Below are 24,307 nucleotides of genomic sequence, written 5' to 3' on the forward strand. Positions count from 1 at the left end.
CATCTGGCACAATAATATTTATTTATATATATATATATATATATATTTCAAACAAAAAAATGCACCTGCATTCAATAGCAGAACCCTCTGCAAAAAATGCAGTACACACTTACCAGGGATATTGCACAAGAAGAGTCCTCTGGATATTTAAATATGGCCCCAACAATAAAAGGTCAATAGAAAAAAAGAAATTTCCCTTTTTCTTTTTTTTTTCTTTTTTGCAACTTTACTAACTATACAGATCGCCCTGCTAGAAGCCAGACGCTAGGTGGCGCCAACCTGACATGTTCAGTCCTGCAAAATAAGTAGAAGAAGCCATCTTGACTATTGGCGTCTCCAGCACTACACTGCCCCTTCCAAGGCTAAACTAACTGCCGGAGCAGAGTACAGGAATGAAAACACAACCAGGACCCTAAGGCCCTCAAGCCCGGGAACAGACTTACCATATCAGAAGATCCTAGGCTGGAGACTGATAGTACTTACCGGTCCTGGAGCAAGAACAGAGAAAAGAACAGGGAGGCTAAGAGGTAAGGGCCTTTCATATTGGATACTGGTCCTGGAGGGTCAAAGTGGGCGGATTTGACCCATGTGTACGCTGTCAGGAGGAGTGCCAGGAAAATAGTATAACATCACTTTGCGGATGCATGAAATTTTGAGATCAAATATAATTTTACAAAAAATATAGGTTTAATAAACAATTGAATAAATACTGTAAACTTGCAACTACCAAATGTATATTCTATAGATTATCTGCTTACTGAAAATATATAATGTTGGTATAAGTATATCTTAAATTATTTTATATATATATATTAATATATTATTATATCATTATAAAAGTTACAAGTCAGGGGTGCCCAAAACATTGAACGCAATCTACCAGTTGATCGCAAAGGCAACCCGAGTCGATCATGGAGCCCTGCCCTACCCCTCCCCGTTAACCAGCAGCCCTGCTGTACATCTATAGGGGTGCTGGGGTTGTCTTTCTGTGTGAGAGGAGTGGGGAGAGAGGCAGAGAGGGCAGCAAAAATAAATATATGTTTATCATTTTTATTGTTGGTAGATCATTTTGACTTGGTAATTTTAAAAGTAGCTCACAAGCCAAAAAAGTTTGGGCATCCCTGTCATAAATTATCCTCTGGCCAAAAAATGAGAATCTTTGCTTGTGTGTAGACATTTGCTGAAAAATAACACTGGTCTGTGACTGGGTAAAGAACCACCATATTTCCGAAGACCACAAGTCATAGCAGTCACTGGGAAAGTATCAGCCAATATGACGCTGGATATGCAGACAACTATGAACTTCCGTATTCCACAATGTCCCACCTATTTCTTTGTTTTGATAAAACATTCTATGAATTGAGAAGTTAGGACCTGTCAGTGGAAATAGTTTACTTTTACCTGATGCTAAATCAGGAGAAACAGTGCTTTTATAACACTATTTATATTTTAGGGGGGTCCACAATACTTCATAACGGACCAGGACGACCTGATACTATGGAGACATTCTGAAGACTCCTGTGGACTGTGCATTAGTTACGATTAAGTGGTGGAGGCACGTGTCGGGACCTGGCCATGAAGCCGCTGTTGCGTGTCCTTGCCTGCAGGGAGCGCACTGTATCCCCGTACAGAGGCAGGGTGTGCTGTGCAGGGCTGCAAAGTGCCTTCCTCAGAGGTGAGATGGGTGACCTGCTGTAACACAACATGATGAGTATTGATGGCTAAAACTGAGAAATACAACATGATACTATACACATATTCTAAAAAAAAATGAATAAAATTTCCAAATGATTCAATATCAATTGCTTTGCTGTAGTTGAAATAGGCCAAAATACAAAAGGTGCTTCACACAAAACATCAAAATATCCAAAGAAGGCCTAAGCGGGTTTCTATAGGATGATTATGAGGTGTACTGATCATATATAAACACTGATCACCACCCAATAAAATGGAGAACACAGTCTGATCTCCATGTTTTTATAAACAGGACCCTAAATTGAATTCATCATATGCAACTCTTTGTGGTCTTTAAAAAAAAACCAGTGAATCTTAGATTCACTGAAACATTCCCTGGTGGAGAATCAATTACTGCCATTGAAACACATGGAACTGGAAGAATCTCCACCCAGGGATGATTTAATGTTTATAAATAGACCGTCAGCATATTAGATTAGTATTGCACTTCAGCCCTGTTTGTATATTGGTATGTTCTACCTAGACCGGGGAACTTGATAAACACCGGTCACTTTATTAGGTACACTTGTTAAACTGTTAATACAAATCTCTAATCAGCCAATCACATGGCAGCAACTCCCTACATGAAGACATTATAAAGATGACCTGCTAAAGTTCAACTGAGATCAGAATAGAAGAAAAGAAATTTAGGTGACTTCCAGTGTGGTGTGTTTGTTGGTATCAGGATGCTAGTCTGTTTTAGAAATTGCTGATCTGTTGGGATTTTTACTCACAGTCATCTCAAGGATTTACAGAGAATGGTAATACAAAGAAGGCTGCATACACACGTGCAAAAATTGTCATAGGAAAGGATCTTTCACGATTCTTTCAAACGACAAAAGACTGCATGACGCATGAATGAGCGCTGTACATACAGCAGCGTTCTGCTCTATGGAGAGGGGGGAGAACGAGAGAGCCGCAGTGTGCTGTGCTCTCTTCCCTTTACTTCTATTACGATTGTTCCCAGAATCTGTCCATGGACCCGCCGGGATGGTTTTCTGAACGACGAGCGCTGTACACACGCCAGATTCTTGTCATGGACCAGAATCATCTGACGTGTGTACATAGCCTAAGTATAGAGTGAAAATGCCTTGTTGATATCGGAGGTCATAGGAGAAGGGCCAGACTGGTTTGCCCTAAAAGAAAAGTAACAGTAACTCAAATACCCTCTCAATACAACTGAGGTAAGCAAAGGAGCTGTGAACACACCAAACCTTGAAGCAGATGGGCTACAGCAGCAGGAGCCCACACTGGGTGTAAGCTAAAACAGGCAGCTAAGGCTACGATTTACACAGACTTGCCAAAATTGGACAAGAGAAGATTGGAAAAATGTTTTCTGATGTGATGACTCTAGATTTATACTGTTATTTTCAGATCTAGTCAGAATTCATCACCCACAACATGAAATCATGGCTCCATCCTGCCTTGTATTAATAAATCAAGTTGGTGGTGGCCGAGTAGTGGTGTGGGGGATATGTTCTTGGTACACTTTGGTAGGAAATGAGCATTGTTTATATGACTATCACCAGATCTCACTCCAATAGAGCACCTTTGGGATGTGGTGAAAGGGAGATTTGCATCAGGGATGTGCAGCTGACAAATCTGCAGCAACTATGTAACGTTATCATATCAATATGAAGAAAAAGTTTTTAAGACTGTTTCCAGTACTTCGGTAAATCTATATCATGAGGAATTACAGCAGTTCTGATAGTAAAAGGGGGACCAACCTGATACAGAGGGTCATTCTATACTACAGTCCTACAACAATTCAAGAAGACCAATATACAGTATTTGTTCTAGGTCTGGTAGGAGAGTGGGGTCTTATGGTTGCCAGCATGAAAAACCACAAACAAAATAGGAGTGTTTCTGATAAGTTTAGTAGTAAGACAATTTCAAATAAAATGTACATTTCATCATTTCATTTGCATATATATGTATGTATGTGTGTGTGTTTGTATATGTGTGTGTATATATATATATATATATATATATATATATATACACAGTGAGGCAAAGAAGTATTTGATCCCCTGCTGATTTTGTACGTTTGCCCTCTGACAAAGAAATGACCAGTCTATAACTGTAATGGTAGGATTGTTGTAGGTGTGAGAGACAGAGTAACAACAAAAGAACCCTCAAAAACCCAGTGCTCAAACGTCAGAGCTTGATGTGCATTGTAATTAGTGAAATAAGTATTTGATCCCCTAATAAAAAATGACTTAGTACTTGGTGGCAACCCCCTTGTTGGCAATCACAGAGGTCAGACGTTTCTTGTAGTTGGCCACCAAGTTTGCACACATCTCAGGAGGGATTTTGTCCCACTCCTCTTTGCAGACCCTCTCCAAGTCAGTAAGTTCCCTCCACAGATTTTCTATGGGATTAAGGTCTAGAGACTGGCTAGGCCACTCCAGGACCTTCATGTGCTTCTTCTTGAGCCTCTCCTTTATTGCCTTGGCCGTGTGTTTTGGGTCATTGTCATGCTGGATTACCCATCCACTACCCATTTTCAATGCCCTGGCTGAGGGAAGGAGGTGCTTACCCAAGATTTGACGGTACAAGGCCCCATCCATTGTCCCTTCGATGTGGTGAAGGTGTCCTGTCCCCTTAGCAGAAAAACACCCCAAAGCATATTGTGTCCACTTCCATGTTTGACGGTGGAGGATGGTGTTCTTAGGGAGCATTCCTCCTCCTCCAAACACGGCAAGTTGAGTTGATTCCAAAGAGCTCAATTTTGGTCTTATCTAACCACAACACTTTCACCCAGTTCTCCTCTGGATCATTCAGATGTTCATTGTCAGACTGCAGACGGGCCTGTACATGTGCTGTTTTGAGCAGGCTCTGCAAGATTTCAGGCCTTCACGGGGCAGTGTCTTTGTTTTCTTGGTGACTATGTTCCCAGCTGCCCTGAGATCATTGATATGTTCCCCCTGGTGTAGTTCTGGATAGCTTCATCACTGTTCTCCTGATCATTGCAACTCCACGAGGGGAGATCTTGCATGGAGCCCCTGACTGAGGAAGATTGACAGTTATTTTGTGTTTCCCCCATTTGCGAATTATTGCGCCAACTGTTGTCACCTTCTCACCAAGCTGCTTGGCGATAGTCTTGTAGCCCAGTCCAGCCTTGTGTAGGTCTACAGTCATGTCCCTGACATCCATGGGCAGCTCTTTGGTCTTGGCCACGATTGCTTCTGTGGACAGGTGTCTTATATACAGGTACTGTAACAAGCTTGGATTAGGAGCTCTACCTTACAGAGGGTGCTCCTAATCTCAGCTCCTTACCTGAATACAGTAAAGACACCTGGGAGCATGAAATCTTGCTGGTTGATAGGGGATCAAATACTTATTTTACTCATTACAATGCACAACAAGCTCTGACTTTTGGGCACTGGGTTTTTGAGGGTTCTCTTGTTGGTTTTCTGTCTCACACCTACAATAATCCTACCATTACAATTATAGACTGGTCATTTCCTTGTCAGAGGGCAAACAAAAGCTAGCTAGCTAGAACAAATATCAGTCTTTTTGTAATGTTCTATGTATACAGGGGTTGTTGTAATTGATTTTATTTAAAAAATGGTAACATTTTGACTTCTCCTACTTGCAGTCCTACAACTTAAAACTTCCTATTGTAGATTCTGACCTCTGTGCAACCTAGGATCCCCCGCCCTATAAACAAAGGCTTGTTCGTTTAATCTGCACAATATTGGATAATTCAAGTAAATCATGTTTTTGTGAATATTGGAATCTTTGGAAAAGATCTACGACGTGAAAGAAAGTGTACTTGTTCTATACAATATCAATCTTGTATGAACATGCTTAACACATTTAGTAAATCAGCAAAGCATTATGTGACTATGTTATTTCTAGGTATAGATCTACTTTTTATGAGTGTCAATTATTTCCAGATTACAGAACATCTATTTCATCAACAGGGGATGCACATAAAAGGACGATATATTCATCTGTGGGCAAAAAGTTCTACTTTGACACTCATGCTATTGTGCAGGTTCTAGAAGAAAAAGGTAAGAATAATGTGGGATTAGCAGTGACAAAATAAATTGCCTGTGTTATTTTGGGAATCATATTACATTTTCTATGGTAATAGAACTTGATATTTGTTTAAGATTGTAATGCATCATAGTAGCTAGCAGGAAAAGAAAAACAAGGTATTTATTGGTGATGTTCCTTCTTTTTTTTTACACACCACAAAAGAAATGTTTGTTATCATAACATAAGTGCCTATACAGATTGGTTTGTTATGTTGCTTGATTTTAAATGTGGAAATCTGTGCAATAAAACACATGGCAATGTTTAGTACCCAAAATGTATCCAACCGACACACTGCTGCATAACGCACAACTCTGCATTACTCTGTGATTTTAAAATGCAGCAAGCACCATATTAATGTGCCATTTGGTACATTGGGATGCACATTTTTATGAACAGGCAGCCAAACAAAACAAGAATTGCAACTGCTTCAAACAGTCTAATGTTACTATGTCCAAGGCAAGGTACATGTGGAGGGGACTTTTCACAAATACACAATAAATAGTTTCCAAGCACACTTACCAGCCAGCTTGCTCCAATCTGTTCATTGTCAGGTATATGCCATGGGAGCGCAGAGCCTCCTGGCTACACAGTGAACTTGGCACTCTTTTTTTTCCCATTTACAGCAGGCTATGTCATCCGATCTTGCCTGCACAGTGCGAAATCGGGCAACGTAACCAGAGGAAGATGGCAGCCTCCGGCTCTTCCTCTGCTCCGGGACAAAGGTAGATTCTAGGATGGTTTGTTCTGTTTTAAGGGACCATACATTACAAAACTATATTTGCAAATAGGTAAATATCTGAAATATGGATATTTTGTCTTTTTGGCAGGCTGGCTGGTAGGCCTGTTGGGAAACATACACAATGCAGTACACAGTCATGATATAGATAGCTGCTATTTGTTTTAGTCATGAAACTGACTTAAATGTTAAATGTGCCAAATTTTGTGATTTTGTGCCTTTTCACATGGCTAAACACAGTCCCAATGCAATGACCAGCTGAAATAAATTGTTTCCACTAGTTCTAATTCACACCAATACTTTATGTTGGTGTAAACTTTGTAAAAGGGGAACATGCTGCATTTAAACACAGCACAATGTGTTACAACATATTAAAGCATGTTGCAGAAAGACAAAATGTATTTTGGCACCTAGTGTAACCAGAAAAAACCCTTACACAATTGATTTTAGCTTGTCATTGCACTGGGACTTCTCATATGCATTTAATGGTGTGAATATCAGTGCTGGTCTTTGCTCTTTTTTTGTATTGCATATAATACCAAAAACGTGCCTTAAAGAACATAAAATGTTATTGACTTCAAAACTAGTTTGCTAGCCATGCCTGCTTATACATTATGAAGTGCTTGGCAGTCCAGAATTCTAGAGTTAAAGCACTCCCAGCCTTCATGTCTCAATTTTTGCTGCCCAGTGAGGTTCTTAGCAGTGCTGGGCCAAGTAAATAGTGAGAGAAAGGTAGTTAAGTTCTCAGATCTGCTAAAAAGGGCTTACAGGACTATCACTGGGGTATATTTAGGTGGCATGTGTATCCTAATATACCAATATCATTAAATGTACTAGGTGGGTTTATGATGCAGTATGTTCAGCTTTCCATGTTTTCCAGGTACCAAAACCTGGTGTCTACAATGAAATGGCACACTTTATATATTAGAAAATTATGGAGAAATGTACATGTGTACAGAATGTGTATAGTACACATACATAGTAAACACATTTACTGCTCTTTGTTTTTGGAAAGAAGAGCAATTTTCTCTTTCCAGTTTGTGTAGTCATGTAAGTTTTGCTGCTGGGTATAGTTTTCTTTAAAACAATGTTTTTGTTCAGGATTCACCAGTCAGCAGTCGGAGATAGTTGTGTCAGCACTAGTGAAAATCATGAATACTAACATGGATCTCATATACCAGGACATGGTTTCCAAAGTGCAACAGGTTAGTACCAAGAAGAATGGGATCTTAGGATCAGAACAGCCTTCTATAAGTAGAACAATAAAACTGCAAAGGGGATGGCTTTTTCACAGCTAAAGAAAAATCTCCATTGACAATTAACAGACGGTCAGGATAGGAACTCTAGCCACTGACCATTATTTTCCTATAAAGTCATTTTATATTTCCCTTTTTTAAAAATATTTACATATGTTTTGTATATCATTTCTCCTAATTATAAAAATATTGTATATAAATAACATTTACAGCTAGTAGGTGGCACTTTTTAGTGTTTTTTAGTGTTTTTTTTTTTAGTGTTCTTAGTGTACATGGCCTTCTTGACTTTTAAGCTGAAACAGCTTGTCCAAGTTCAGTAGCTCAAGCATACATTTATTTATATCTCTGAATTAATCAGAGGAGTGCCACTTCCATTCATTCCTACAGATTTATACTTGTGATAAAATCCATAGTGCTTTGTAAATCTTAGGTGCACATCTGTGCACTCTGTATCAAATGTTTGTAAAACAAAAAAATCAATATACCAATAATTTAATATATAAAATGTTTTAGGATATTGACATAAAAAGATTGAAATTAACATTAAATGCCTTTAATTCATATTGTCGACATATTATGCATTGCATAGCTCTCTCATTTTCTGTGCCATCCCTTTTATATTAGAACGAATTGTTAAAACAAAACATATTGACCAGCTCTACTAATATATCCCTGCCATCAAGCTAATGCAGGGCTTATGCATCTTTAATTACAGGAGATCACTCTACAGCAGGTCATGTCACACATAGCTTCTGTAAAAAAGGATATGATCATCCTGGAGAAAAGTGAATTCTCTGCTCTCAGAACACAGAATGAGGTACCTAACACACCAAGTTAAGTGTTGTTTTGCATAAAGTAGTTTTTTTTAAGTGTTACCATTATCATTTGTTGCATTGTCTTTGGGATTTCTAAAGAAATTCAAAATATTTTTTTACTTTTTCTCACTCATTATAGGATTATTTCATTCAAATATAAGACCAAACAAGAAATGATAGTTATCAAAGTCAAACTATTTGATGCCATTAAATTTAAGAGTTAAAGAAAATACACAGTTAAGGTCATACTTACCTAAAATAGCATCTGATAAATAAACAAAATAAATAAAACAATCGGATGAGATTCGATATTCGTGGAGCAACTGTTGTAATGGTCCAAACAATACTGAAGCGTACAGCATTGGTTGCCTCATACAACTTATCACAAGACTACACTGACATGACGCGTGACGCTCCCTTGTTTTTCTGTCTCCGGTACAGTTCGTGAATTTAGTGCAATATAAAGACGGAAATTGTCATTCAGAACATAAAAATGTTTTAGAATATTGTTTATGATTTATTATTAACAAAACATAAAAATTACAAATAATGTCCAAATTTTTCTGGACATTTCCAAACATTTTCTCGTGGACCACTGGTTGGCCACCACTGGTATGAAGAGGGTGGATTTTTTCTGGTTATGTATAGTCAGCCACCTTACACAAATATAATTTCCCCCTGCCAACCACAAGAAAAGAAACATACACAAAAAAAATAATCTTATTGCATATTCCCTTAAGTGTTGTGTCTTAATAACACTGTTAACGTAAAACCAGTCTAGATGGGGGTTTTTTCACTGCCGCTGTGTTTGTTTCCGGTCAGAGACCTGTAATACAAGGGCCATATAAAATCGATTGGAAATAATTTAATCCTTAACTAAATTTAGGGTGATTTCTTTTTATGGGGTTTACTTTGTCAGAAAATAAATAAATAAAGTAATGCATATATCCATGATTTATTATTTCATGGATGTTGCTACAACAACAAAAAAAAGAACAGAAAGATTAAAAAAAATAATAAAAATTGTTTCTAATGTTGGTTTTTTTTTCCCAAAGAAAGTAAAAATTGAGCTCCAACAGCTGAAGAAACAGTTATTAGTAAGTTTTGGTCATTTATACTTACTTCTAATCTGTGCTTTCAAACTAATGTTGCATTTTGCAAAACTGACTGAAACCTTTGTTTTTTTGCAAACTATATGTATACTATGCCTAAAGAAACCTTTAGCCATGGTTGAATTTAGCAAAAAGTTCTGCTTCAAGTAGTGACACTTGCAATGACACACCTCTTTAGACCCAATCTATGCAGACAGTATGATCCCTTGCTGACTTGGTATAGTCCTCTGGCAGCTTAACTCAGTTGCATATCAACATACCTTAAAGCTGCCCTGAACTAAAATTTTTTACTTTGCATAAAAGGGTTAAAAAATGCTGATCTCACACATGCTCAGTGCGAGATAAGGTAACATAGGCAGAATAAGTGGAAAGAAAATGGTGGTGCCCAGCACTTCCAGTCTTTCGACGTATAAGAGGGCAAAAGGGTTGATTTACTAAATGTATGCTGCAATTTAAAATTTACTTTGCAAAGCAAATTTTCACTAGATTTGCTAAGCTAAAATTATCCAATCATATACCAGAAATGTAAAAAAATCACTTTTGTTCAACAGGATTGAATGGCTGAAGTTGTCAGAGCTTCAACTTTTTCATTACCTACGTGAATTATTCTTTGTAAAAATATGTAGTTGGTATCTATTGAAAGACTGTACTAACTAGTACAAACAGAAAAGAGAAGCAGAACAGGTTGCTGTAGCAGCACAAAATGGCTGCATTAGGGATAAGGAATTTCCTAAAGTGTAACTGCATTTTTGGCACAATTGACAATTTTAAAAATGCTAATAGACCCTCTTCTGGCGTTATACTCGCCTGTCTTTGATCTAGTGAGATCTCAGCACAGCTTTCCAGCAAAATCCTAAGATCTTGTTGGATCAGAGACAGTCTCTGACAAAAAGCCTTGTACAATATAAACTCAATTGTTGGCAGAAACCTGTTAAAGAAATACGTTCCTACTGTCCTTTTGAAGTCTATGTGGTTGGTGTGTTGTGAATCTAGTGGCTCTTTGGTTAATTTTAATGAGCTACTGATTGTGTACCAAATGTTTTACCTTTGATAAACCAGAACCTCACATGATTTTTTTTTCTAAGGATGAAATTCTTAAAGTCAGAGCAAACAACAAATTAGACTTTAACTTGGAGAAAAGCAGAGTAAAGGAGATGGTATGTATATTCCACTGTCTCTCATCTTTTGAGTGACCTCAGATCTCACTTGTAATGACCTAAACTCAAACCACCCATCAGTGGGTTCTCTATATAAAATCCATAGAATTTGCACTTCTATGACATTACTTTTATGAAGTACAAGGCAAAACATTTTGCCATAATTACAAAACGAATCTGTCTCATGTGGCTGGCATTATTGTACTTCAACTAGAACATATCATTGTGAGGTTATTCTATTTTTTTTTCATGCTTTCACTTAGCCCTAAGCTTGCCCCAGTTGCAGCGATCAGTCTAACAAAGTACAGTGGTACCTCGGTAAAAGTCCGCTTTGGAATAAGTCCAACTTGGACCATATCCTGTTTGGATATGGAAAATTTTGCTTGGTATATAACCTTTTTGCTAGAACTTGTATGGGTACAAATGAGTCATAACACAGCGCGCTACCCTTATTTACCTCTCTCGAGACAAAGCTATGACTGCCCATGAGCGTCAGTACGCCAGTTGCTACCATTCAGTGAATACCCCGCGCTATATCTGTCTGTGAACTACATAACATCTCCTCCTCCCTTCTCAGCACCATCCTTTGTATTTTCGGTACTTTAGTATTTAGCAGTGTTTAACTTATTTTATACAACCCCATCAATGAATAATATGCCAATAACTATAAGATTCATGGGAAGGGATTATTCATTTTCCTTTTATTTCCCATGGGAAAAGTCCAAGGATCTGGAACGAATTGAGGACTTATACCAAGGTACCACTGTATATGGTAATGTGGTAATCAAGCCAGAGGTGGTTTTATTTGCCTTTCAAGCTGCTCTTTGTGCAGAGCTCATAGAGCACTCTTTGTGCAGAGCTCATAGAGCCCAGAATATATTGTCACACTAGTGATCCTATTGCTAGTAGCAATTCTTCCAGCAACAGCATCACCAAAAAGAGCACTTATCTGTTCTATATTATGACTTCCTTTGCTGAGGTGCTGTAAAATCTTTCTCAATAGTATGGTGGAAACCTGCTGTAAATAGTCAGTGCTCTCTCTGCTCTCTTTTAGCAATTCTGTCTCTTTAATTTGCCACAAGGATCCATAGTGTGGCATGGCCTTCAAATAAATGGTGGCCATTTATGAACCAATGGGGAAGAATGTAGACCTAACTCCTAAAAGAAAGTAAATTAAGAAAAAAGTAAAAAACAGACTAACACCCCACCACACCCTCAATGTATAGAAGGCGTCTTACTTTACCTTAGGCACATTTTACCTTCCTTTACCACTCCACTGCTCTGCATTGATTTCCACCTCAGTCAAATGACACTTCTATTGCTTCTAGGAAAAGGGCTCATGTGCACATTTTTATTGCCCTGCTACAGTGACATGTTTATCTCAGTGCCTTATTGCTACGTATGTTACACAGGAAAATAGGATGGGTGAGCCTAGCAGAATGTAAGAACCGACCATAGGGCTTGGTCAGTATTTGAGAAGCTCTTTCATTAGGGAGAATAATGAGGCTACCTAGTCTTGTAGCTTTATGTTTGTAACTATCCTTGTAATGGATTCTGTAGTTTTAGTACTTAATGAGTTACTCACCTGATAGATGTAGATTTGGAAAGGTACAGAAAACCTCATCTTTCTAATTCTGTGTCAGTGACATAAAGTATGGAATAAAACATTCAACTTAACAAAAAAACAAAGTTAAAGTTAGCAAATACAGCCTACGTACTTTTGACATGTTCTATTCCCTTTAATATAGGTTTTAAATTGTGTTTACACATCCATTGGTAGTGAAACCCAGCATTAATTATAATGATGATCTACTATTCAGATGTTTGCCTGGGCAAGTAATTCTTCCACATGGATCTGGAAAAAAAATATATATATAAATAACTTTTTGTTGTTAAAATTATTTATTTACCCTACATCAGATTTCCAATGCTTACTCACCACCACAATCACATTCATTCTATTTTTGTGCACCAATCAAAAGTTGTTTTTTACAGGGAATAAAAATCACAATCATTTTTAGAGTTTGGTTATAAGGAAGTAAGGGCACTCCAAACCTGTCCAGGCAGCTGTCGTCAGTCACATGTGACGCTCCTGAAAACAGTGCTATTTTGGGAACAAAGTACACTTTTATAGCATTATGTTTAGTGACATAAGAACCTCAGTAATTTTATTTTCTGCTGAATTTGCATTGGTAAACAGAATTACACCAGAAAAGTGTGATTTCAATTACATATAAACAATAATGAATTAGTGAAATCAGCAATTTTAGAAATGAATCATGTTTGCATTTCTATAATATTTACCTCAAAATTCTGTTTTTAAATGGAGAGGTGGTAACAGGTTACTTTACGTATAAATATTGTCATACATTATTGTGTTTACTTAATATGAGTCAGGAGATCATTCGGGTTTGGAGAACTCCTTTAGTAATGGTAACATTGACATTGTAAATCACAGTATTTGATTTTATTACCAGCACATGGTTCATTAGTAAAGTCAGATTACTTTGCAACCCAGACAGACAACCCTTTGTAGTGAGTTTCTGGTAAGATGCTAATTATAGTGATAAAGCCATGAGGGTCAGATTTAGGACAGCTAGAGGCCTAATGCCATTTATTTATTTTTTCCTTTTATCTGATTTCCTTTTTTAAAAGCTTAATAATAAAAAGTGTCAGATATGTTTTTTGTACTGCAATTGGCGCTTTTAACCTTGTAATTACACAAAAATAGCAATCAGAAACTCCAATAATTTGAACACTGGCAGCACGGTGGCTCAGAAGTTAGCAGCCTGTGCAGCCCTGGTCCCAGGTTTGAATCTTGGTCAGGACATTATCTGCATGGAGTTTACAGGTTCTTCCCCTGTTTGCATAGGTTTTCCCCTGGTTACTCCAGTTTCCTGCCACATTCCAAAAACATGCAGTTCAGTTGATTGGCTTCTCCCCAAAGTAGACCGTAATAAAGATTTACATACATAAAGACATTAACATATATTTATGGTAGGGACCTTAGATAATATTGAGTCCCATTGAGGGACAGCTTGTGACATGGCTTTGTAAAGGCTGTGTAATATGTTGGCACTATATAAATACTGTATACTAATAATAATAGACTAACTAATTGTCATACTTAAAAGAGGCTTAGGCAGCCCATTCAGATTATTGTAGAATATGACATTTGTCACTAATAAAGTGACAATCATGTCAGCTGATCGCCACTTTTATGACTGGGATAGTGTCAATAGAAATCTAAATAATGGTACATTGCTGGTGATCATAGTGACTGCAGGCTTTAAAAAAGTGCCTTCTAGATTTGTGACAAGCAAATACTTTGTACACACTGTCACTATGAACACTATGAACAAGTGTTGAAAATATTTCTTTTTGTGTTGGTCACTATCATTTTTTTCTTTGCTTTCACAGTATGCCGATAATGAGAGGAAACTTTTGGAACTTCGAACAGAGATTGTGGAAATGGTATGTAGTTCATGTTTGTAAGCAATGGAGGTAATAAATCATTATTTCCATTACCATTATTAGTAACAATCATTGTAAGACATTCAGGCTGATTTATTAAATATTTTGAGAACTATCATACAGTAAATTGTTTGAGAATGTATTTAAATGGTCCAGTCATGTGCAGATAAAATAAATATGCAGAGATATTTATTTCATATAATTGGATAAATGAAGTGAATCTTCACACAATGTATTGTGTGACCTTCATGAATTCTTTGTTAAATCAGTCTCATTATTTCATTTACTTGGACTTGTAAACTTATTATATAAATTTTTTATTTATCTTGTTTACCCATAATATTTTTTAGCCCTTTTTGACTTCCTGCTCATTCTATATTTAAAGTCTAAACCTAATTCTGTTTTGGCTGCATATAAAAGAACAAGGCAAACATTATTTGCAGACTTCACTTAGGGTATGTACACATGTGCAATATTTGTCTTTCATGATCCTTTCCAACGACTGCACAATGCATGAATACATACAGCACCATTCCGGGGAGGGGGAGATTGACGGAGGGGTACCACACTGCGCTTTTTCTGCCTTCACTTTCATTGCGATTGTTCGTTGTCGCACACACACCAGATTCTTGTCCGACATCAGCCCTGAGCCGATTATCGGACGAAAACCATTGTACATGTGTACCCAACCTTATACAGGAGCCACAGATAGTGGTCCTAGGACACAGAGTGCTGTTAATCCCCAGGATTTCAGTTCACCCAGTGGGCCTGATTTATTAAAGCTGAGGACTGGAGAAGATAGACTATCATGGATGAACCTGGGTGATCCAGCAAACCATGGATTTAATCCAGGATTGGAAACATGTACTAATATCATTACTTAATAGCAAATGATTTTTAAAAAATCCTATCCCATGATAATATATGTTCTTCAGTCTTGGAAAGCTTTAATAACCCTTGCCTGTGTCTGTGGGAGTGAAGGATGCCTTGAGAAATAAAGGTACTTTAAAGATGACTTTTTTGTGTGTATACCCTGTATACCTAATATCCATAATAGGTGAAGAACCTCCTAAAAAATGACCCTAAAATACATTAAAGAGTACTAAGAGAAATATGCTGAACCATACTTTCTGACATTCAGTTGTATTAACTCGTTTTGTGCTTTCTAATTTTCTTCTTTATATTACTATTTCAAAATTACCAAATGTATGCTTTGTGAGTAGTGCTATTAATACCATCATAAACAATGTTTAAAAGCATAAAATGTTATTGTAAACACTTTCAATTTATAGTTCTCTATATAATCCAAGTGTAAAAATTTAAGGAATGCAAAACAGGTCCAGCCCGATGAATCATGCTCAGTGTACTGTCAGTCTATTTAAAAGAGGTTGTTCTGTTTAATCCTAAATATACGCTGTGTGTGCTTTCGAGATTGCTGCTTCAGGCACCTCTAGAATACAATAATAAAATGAATTTACATGGCTGAAAAACACTTTTTTGTAAATAAACAGATCTGCAAATGCCTAGAATATTTTTTAGCTGCTGGTCACCCATTATAAATAGCATCAGGCTAACTTGGTTTTCAAGCATTTTACGTTTTACAAATGCAAAATGTTCACTTTGAATTGTTTTTAATTATAGTTTGGCGGATGATTGAATCACCTACTGATGTCCAATATCTTCTGGGCACTTGAGATTCCTCGGGTATAGTTCCTGCCTTTGCTACAGCAGAGTTGCTTTCATTCACCCTGGTGCATTTGCCAGGATTGCACCTGTTATGGGCCCAGGCAAGATTAGAGAGTGTACAATCATATAAATCTTAAGATGGAAGGGAGAGAATTGATAATGATAGATGGAAAATGCCCAAGTGTGCTGTGAAAAGGAATAATTGTGTTAGAAAAAAATATTTGTTGATTTTATATTGGCAAAGACTCCTGTTAAATGCAACTTCAGCCTGTAGAGTTATGTTGGGTACTTTCTGTTGTCTTATTGCTAGGTTTCAAACTCTCAAGGTGCCCTTACAGTATATGCAAAAATCTTGTTTCTTCATCATTCTTACCATTATTCCTAAAATAGTATTGAAATGTAGTTTCTATCATTAGCCATCCACCATTCTACTTAGAACTCCCCTTCTCTGTTTCTCCTTATTTTCCTTTATATTCTTCCTATCATCCTTCAGCCTCTTAGAAGATTATTGTTTAGTAGTACTGTTGCCAAATTGTTCCCTATTATCAGACAACTGCCCTGTGTTATAATCTTGCCTCCTGTATACTGTTATTTCAGCAACAACTTGTTTTTTACTTTTGCAGAGTGGTGAAGAGTTAGTACACCTAACAAGTTTTTACTTCTTTGTTAGATAGATTTGGCCTTCATAGTATTGCTGAAAACATGTTTGGATAAGAAGTGAGAACTCTAAAAGAGAAATGAAAAAGCTTTTATTAAATAGGGATGGGAAAGTCTAAAATCCATGTTAATTTCTTGTTGTGTCACTGTTACAGATTTTACCTCACTTCTTGTCTAGTTGAAACCATTATCAGTAGTGCAGGAAGTAAGGATAAACCTCTTTATCCAAAACAAGAATAAGGGTTTTGGCTTGATGTGTGCTGTAACTAAAACTCCTGAAAATAAAAACCCCTTTTATTGTTACTATTTACTGCCAACGTGATTCACAGTGGAAGAAGATTATATATTTATGCAAAATCTTCACACCTTAATATGGATGACAAACATGTGTGTGTGTATATATATATATATATATATATATATATATATATATATATATCATTTCATTGTGCATTCCATACGCTGGCTCTGTATTTGTTGTGAGAACTAAGTGGGTTATGTCCTGCTTGGAAGAACCACAGGGACTCCCTTTAAGCTTGCCTGAGAAAAGACATAGACATATCCTGTCTAGCAACATCTTTGCCACATACTAGTTTTTAAACAAGTAAACTAAAAAGGGATTCACTGCTTTTACGTTGCAAAGGCTGCATTGGTTTTAGGTTCACTCGAACTTGGCAGAGCCAATGGCAGAACACCAATGATCTTTTTAGCTGTCTGTAAGGTTGGCATTTGACCACTGCTCCAAGCAGGACATTATTTCCACTGATGATCCACATACAGGGCAGTATTTTCACTAACCCTCAATGAATCCATTTTGTCAGGGCTACCCCAAAACCTAGACATATTTTCCTGGGTTCTGCTAGAGTACAAAGCTTTCAAAAAGGCTTTACTACAGGAAATTAGTTTGTTATTATTATTATCCTTTGACAGTATTTACATAGCCCCAGCATATTACGCAGCACTCTACATTAAATAGGGGTTTCAGCTGACAGTCAGGTACAGACAGTAACACAGGAGGAGGAGAGGACCCTGCCCAGAAGAGCTTACAATCTAGGAGGTTGGGGAATTACCACACAATAGGAAGTAGTGATGGTTTTAGGAGACAGAAGAAGAAGAGTAGGTGAATATGAAAAGATGGGTTTTGAATGCTATTTTGAATGAGCAGAAAGGAGCAAGTTCTAGTATATTGTAATGTCTTTATTATTTGCAGCATGTCACACAAGATAAAGGGCTGACACAAACCAAAAGGAAGATTGACACAGAAGTAGCAGGCCTGAAAACTATGTTGGAAACCCATAAACTTGATACAATTAAATATCTTGCTGGTAAGTAGTTGTCTTCATAAGTATTGTTTCTTGACTATATGTTTCTTTATTGGTCACAATTTTCTTTTTGTGGCTCAAAGGTATTTATGTAACAGAAAATGTAAAATAGCACATCTTAGTTGTGGAAAAAGCCAGCATAGGGTAAAATGGCATGGCATATTTAAGTGGCCTTTGGATGCATATAAATAAAAATAAAATTCAGCACGATATATTTTATAATTCACTTTTGATTCATATTGATTAGTGGTGTGTTAGGCATGTATTAACTCATAATTTTATAGTGCAAAGGAGCTCTTTACCGACTTTTGTTTTAGATCACTTACAAGTTGATTAATAAAATATCCACAGATTTATCAAACCAGCACATAGTTTCCTTATGATCAGTAAGGGCTAAATGACATGGGTGGTCAGTAATGGAGCAGTTACCACTTTCTAACCCACTGACTGCTCATTAAAACCATTCCAACAATCCTTTGGTGACGGCTAGCAGGCTGTGAGTTGTCCGGGAGCCATCACATGACCGTCACTTTTGCCTTACTCCTAGAAACTAATTATATTTAAGTTTAGTGTTTTTGAATGATGTGAAGATGATTGCTTATTGGCTGGTTTGTGTACATTGCTCTGGTTGTGTGTACATTGCAATGTGTCCTTTTTATGACTTTAAACTTGTGTTTTCTTCCCAATAGGTTCTGTATTCACATGCCTTACAATAGTCCTTGGATTTTACCGTTTGTGGATTTAGCACTTATCAATCTGTACAATTCCCATAACATGGTAATCCATTTTAAAACCAAATGACATAAAATGGATTTTGTGGCAGTTATGTATTTATTTGTAAAAGTGGCTGCATTACCAAAGAGTGGGGAATGACCTAATGTCACAAGACATCTCTACTTAAAATTATTATGCAAATGTTTTTCCGTCCATTGAATAAAAAATTGTTACGTCAACAAATGTTTAATTCCAAAAAAATAAGACTGACAAAATGATTTTATTTATTTTTTGTGATGAATGAATGTTCACTGACTGCGTACAGTTTGTTAAACATTAGTACCAACATACTAAACCAGCTTCTCCAGTTCTGTAAGACTTTCCTTTGTTACCCCTTGTTGGAGTGTTTTTTATATAGGACACAATAGTGTCTGCACCTTCATATTGTATGTATGTCATTTTTTATTTGTTTTTTTTTTAGACAGTAGTAATATTTAAAATACAAATTTCCTACTTTCACATACTGGCAGGGAGAAAATACACAGCAAATATTGCAAATACAAGAATTACTAGGGATGACCAAAACTGCCCAGATTCTATTTGATCAATTTGAGTTTTTCAGATTAATGTTAGTTAAAATTGTGTGCATTCGAATAGAAATCTATAACTACCAACATTTACAGCTGCTTTTAGCTGCCCATCCTAATTAGACATAGGGCAGATTTATTAAAGCTCTCCAAGGCTGGAGAGGATACATTTTCATCAGTGAACCCGGGTGATCCAGCAAACTTGAAACTTTGCTATTTGTTAGCAAATGTTTTCAATCCTGGACTAGATCCATTTCCGGTTTGCTGATTCACCCAGGTTCACTGATATAAATGTATCCTATCCAGTCTTGGAGAGTTTTGACAAATCAGGTCTATTATACAATATCAACGAATAAATAAATTATAGTAAGAGTTGTACATATGTAAATATACCTCAGCATCAGCACGCCCTAGTGGAGTAATTGAGATTGACAGTTGCACTTAAAATCATGTTTTCCCAACATAAATTTAAAGCGTACCTGAACTCAGAATTTTTACTTTACTTTACATAAAAAGGTAGACAACCCTTTGATTTAAAGTAAAAATGTTGTTTGTTAGTGTTTTTTAAATGCAAAACCCATTTAAAAAAAAAAAGTTGCAGCAACACCCCCTAATTTTCGATTGTCTAGGCCAGTGGTCGGTAAAGTTTTATGGCCACTAGGCCATTTATGGGGTGGGCAGGAGCACACTAGGCTGGACCCGCCCTAATGGCTTCGCCTACCACCAGGGAACACCCCCTGAAGTGAAATCCCTCTCCTCTGTATGCATTGCGAAGTAGAGGGATTTACCTTCAGGGAGCTTTCTCTTTTTACCGCAGTGGCGGAATATCAACACCAGCCGCAGTACATAGGGGAGCAACAGCAAGGAGGCGGCTCTGGATCGGATCATCCGGCGGGCGTTAGGCCGGAACGAACTACCGTCCCAGCCATATCTGGCCTAAAGACCTGAGTTTGCCAACCCCTGGCCTAGGCGATCAAGAACATTCGTCATGTGTGAGATCGGGTGACGTAGAAAGAAGAGAGGAGAAGAAGATGATTTTTTTTTTGTGTGTGGGGGGGGGGGGGGGGGGGGCTTACAGAAAAAAAATGTTTAGAAAAATTCTTGGGGCGTATTCCCACAGGTACCCCCTGTCCTCTCCAGCCCTTTTGTTCTAGGGCTTTGGAATTACCTCAAATGCGTTTGTTAGAGTGGCGCTTAAGTGATTTTAATAAAAATATTAGGTTATTTCATGAAAACTCCAACAGTTAAAGTGTTATTAAATAGTTGGCATTTATGTTCTGGTTTTAAGTCTAGTTAATCTGCACAAAACCATTTAAGCGCTCACTTCAGACACTGGGTTCTTTCATGCTTTCAGTATTGGCTCCATGTCTTTTTTTCTTCGAACAAATCAAGCCCTAGGAGTGAACAATCATTCTACTGAGCCCTAGAGCGGGTGCTTTGTGTGTTTCTGTGCCAGCTAACTTGCAGTCAGGATATACAATGGAGGAGGATGGGAAGCTGGCTCATAATTGCATTTTAGATTGCAGACAATTTATCCCCCAAACAAACAAGAAAAACTGATCTTTGACTCATCACACGTCAGCCAATAAAAAGGATACTATGCATTGCCTAAAACTGGTATTTCGTGTTTTTGTAGATGCTAGAGATTTAAATTACTTTAATATTATTATTATTATTAATAAACAGGATTTATATAGCGCCAACATATTATGCAGCGCTGTACATTAAATAGGGGTTGCAAAGGACAGACGAATACAGACAGTGATACAGGAGGAGAGGACCCTGCCCCGAAGAGCTTACAATCTAGTAGGTAGGGGAATGTACATACAATATGAAGGGAGATATGTAGTATTGGGAAATAGTGATGGTTTCAAAATACAGAAGAAGATGGGTAGGCAGGTTTGAAAAAATGGGGTTTCAGTGCTCTTTTAAATGAGCAGAAAGTAGGAGCAAGCCGAATAGGACGAGGAAGACCATACCAGAGAGTTGGGGCAGCTCTAGAGAAGTATTCGTGCGTGTGATGAGGTTATGAGTGAGGAAGTCATTAGTAGGTCATTGGAGGAGCCGAGAGAGCGGCTGGGGGAGTATTGTTTTTTTACCAGGTCAGAGATGTAAGTGGGACAAGAACTGTGAAGGGATTTCAAGGCAAAGCACTGGAGTTTGAATTTGATTCTAAGGTGAAATGGAAGCCAATGTAGAGATCTGCAAAGAGATGCAGCGGAAGAGGAGTGGTGGGAAGGATGGATGAGTCTGGCTGCAGCATTCATAATAGATTGTAGAGGGGAGAGTTGGGTTAGTAGAATAGCAGAGAGGAGGAGGTTACAGTAGTCTAGATGAGAGATGATAAGAGCATATACAAGGAGTTTGATGGTCTCAGGGGACAGGTAGTGACAGGACCTGGAAATGTTCTGAATATGGGGGGTAAATGGGAGGGCGGAGTCAAAGGTTGACAGTAAGGCAACGTGCCTAAGGGGATGGATGAATAACTGTTGTTAACAGTTAGAAATATGTCAGGGAGATTTGGAATTTGAGGGGGGCACGATGATGAGTTCAGTTTTATCCAGGTTGAGTTTCAAAAATTGGTTAGACATCCATGATGATATGGCCGTAAGGCAGCATGAGACCTTATCCAGGACGGAGGGAGACAGGTCAGGGGTGGACAGATAGATTTGAGTGTCATCAGCATACAGATGGTACTGTAAGCCAAAGGAGGAAATTACTTAATAATTTCACTCCATTATTAGGATTTCCACACAGTAAAAGTGACCTATATAAAAACATCTTACGCTTCGGATTTAAAGTAAAATTAGGGCTGCAATTTCTTTTACTACTTTTAAAAATACTTGCCTGGCTGCTATGCTGAAATACTGGCCTAAATACTTTGAGCCACTGACCTTAAAATAAATATGTAAATCATTAAGCCCATGTTAGGTCAGAAGGCCTACTTTTCCTACCTGTTCTGTATCAGTGGCTCAAAGGGCCTGATTTATTCAAGCTCTCCAAGTCTGGAGAAGATACACTTTCATCAGTAATCTGAGTGATCTGGCAAACATGGAATAGATTTCCTAAAAGTAATTTGCTGTTTGTTAGCAAATGTTTTGAATCCTGCACCAGATCCATTTCAGGTTTGCTGGATCACCCAGCTTCACTGATGAAAGTGTATCTTCTCCAGCCCTGCAGCTAGCATTTGTAGAGGTACGCAATAGCAGTGTCCAAAATGACTACAAAGCCATTTATATTGCAAGAACTCATAAAACTGATCAGACCCAATCAAAACTTGGCTGCATCAGCTAAAATGCATAAAGTAAGTCACCAGGTACACACAACTAAGCACAAGTATATTTAGAGTAGTATAGTATATAGTAAACTATTGAAATGTGCAAAATCTCAAAGGAAAAGATCAAATATGTCCTGAAAAAATGATTAAACATACTTAAATGTGTTGCTTTAAATGTTGGCATCTATCGTTGATTTAAGCAACTTTTTGACTGAAATTGTAAACCGACAATCAAAACTGCCAACTGATTACTAAAACTGCAGTAAGAAGGAAAGAAAGCAAACCAAGCTTAAAGTAGACACAATTGAATGTCATTTATCAGTAAAAACTACTCATAACGAGATGTTTATACCAAACACAAGTTGAAATCTGGAAGATCAGAATGTAGGAAATGGACATAAAAGACATGTGCACTTTGACTTGTACCTATGGTAATAATCACAAGTCATCTATTTTGCATTGTAAATGCCATGGCTTCCTTAATTATCAGACATGAGTTTTTCTGAAGCTAAAACAAACATGTTTTGTATTGTCTATATATGATTTCTAAAATGAAGTCAATAGATTCCAAGATTTCCAATATTCTTTAAAAGTACTTGGAATTCATTTGAAATCTAGAATTTCATTGCATGTACCCTGCACAAAGTCCCAGGAGTATACAAAGTTTGCAAAAGAGCTGGATAGTAAAACTTAGTGTTATCCTAAAAAATTTTTTAAGATGTAGAATGGGTAAAATCAGTGGTCTTAGTTGTAAATACAAAGAAATTGGAGGAACAGATTTACACACACCTTAGAGGCCTAAATGTGGCCGTAGGGAAAACACTATCAAATATCTACACCAGTTTCTCATACATGGTTCTCTTGAGCAATGAGCATTATTTGCCTCTCAAGTTTAACTGTTACTAATGATCCTTTTTGGCATTATTCGCAGTGGCCAACAATGTAAAAGGCACCCTAATCACCACACTTTGATTTGTGGATACAGTAATTATAGGGAGTTTCATATAAGTTGAAAATTATTTTAGGGGTTCCTCCATGTTAAAAAGGTTAAAAAGAAATGGTGGTCTACACGAAAAGACATATAGGAGTCTATTTATAAATCTAAATATTACACCTTCTTTGGTTGAGAATCAATTCCAGCTAAAAAAACATGCTTCTGTGCTGTGTGTTAACTTCATGTCAAAAAAGCAAATACAGCTTTTAGGAGTTATTATTTTAAAAATATTTGAACGCGCAAACAAAAGCTCTTAATTCAAACAGTGCCTGGGGGTAAATGGAATCTTGAACATATGATAATTACAAAAAAATCATATTTCTTACAAGAAAAACAAAAAACAACCCTACATTTACCATCAGTTCCCATCCATGAAATTAGTATAAGGTGTTTTAGGTTAGCTGCCATATGTTGGGATTTCCCTATAAAGTTTGCCTGGCAAAACCCTGTTTTGTTTAAACCTCAGGTCTTTGAAAATGGTTTTGGTTGCCTTTTGAGTCTGGCAGGAGATTTAACAGGATTCCAAATTATTTGAAATTAGTTTTACAGTAAAAACATCAATCACCAAACAACAATCTACATAAATTTCAAAAGACTAGTAATTTGTCCAAGACTTGGTCCATTAAATTCAGCCTAAGAGGTAAACTTTTCATGCTAATAGATCCCAACAAATTACACTAAAGTATTCTCAGGTAACTTTTGTAACAGTTGGAGTCAAAGCTCATCCATTTATTGTTGG

General features: G+C 37.2%; 1 protein-coding gene across 2 annotated transcripts; it reads left to right on the forward strand.

Annotated features, from left to right (window-relative positions):
- Positions 1-308: 308 nt before the first annotated feature.
- On the forward strand, positions 309-18,974 carry MCUR1 (mitochondrial calcium uniporter regulator 1). Of its 2 annotated transcripts, none has more exons than XM_072411674.1 (10): positions 309-527; positions 1,454-1,675; positions 5,637-5,753; positions 7,619-7,722; positions 8,489-8,590; positions 9,644-9,685; positions 10,786-10,857; positions 14,278-14,331; positions 17,885-17,999; positions 18,686-18,974. In XM_072411674.1, the coding sequence occupies exons 2-10, from the start codon at positions 1,576-1,578 to the stop codon at positions 18,739-18,741; spliced, it is 762 nt and encodes a 253-aa protein (XP_072267775.1). In that variant the 5' UTR covers positions 309-527; positions 1,454-1,575; the 3' UTR covers positions 18,742-18,974. The 2 variants fall into 2 exon arrangements, with proteins under 2 accessions (XP_072267775.1, XP_072267776.1); XM_072411675.1 differs by having other exon boundaries at positions 311-527; positions 5,664-5,753.
- Positions 18,975-24,307: the final 5,333 nt, after the last annotated feature.

Source organism: Pyxicephalus adspersus, chromosome 5 (genome assembly GCF_032062135.1).
Source record: "Pyxicephalus adspersus chromosome 5, UCB_Pads_2.0, whole genome shotgun sequence".
NCBI classification, from domain to species: domain Eukaryota; kingdom Metazoa; phylum Chordata; class Amphibia; order Anura; family Pyxicephalidae; genus Pyxicephalus; species Pyxicephalus adspersus.

Bases quoted from the DNA above. Each gene is read 5' to 3' on its own strand.
- MCUR1 (XM_072411674.1), top strand. From the start codon at position 1,576: ATGAAGCCGCTGTTGCGTGTCCTTGCCTGCAGGGAGCGCACTGTATCC. The intron at 10,858-14,277 runs GTATGTATATTC...TTGCTTTCACAG, and splicing joins AAAGCAGAGTAAAGGAGATG to TATGCCGATAATGAGAGGAA. The intron at 18,000-18,685 runs GTAAGTAGTTGT...TCTTCCCAATAG, and splicing joins TACAATTAAATATCTTGCTG to GTTCTGTATTCACATGCCTT.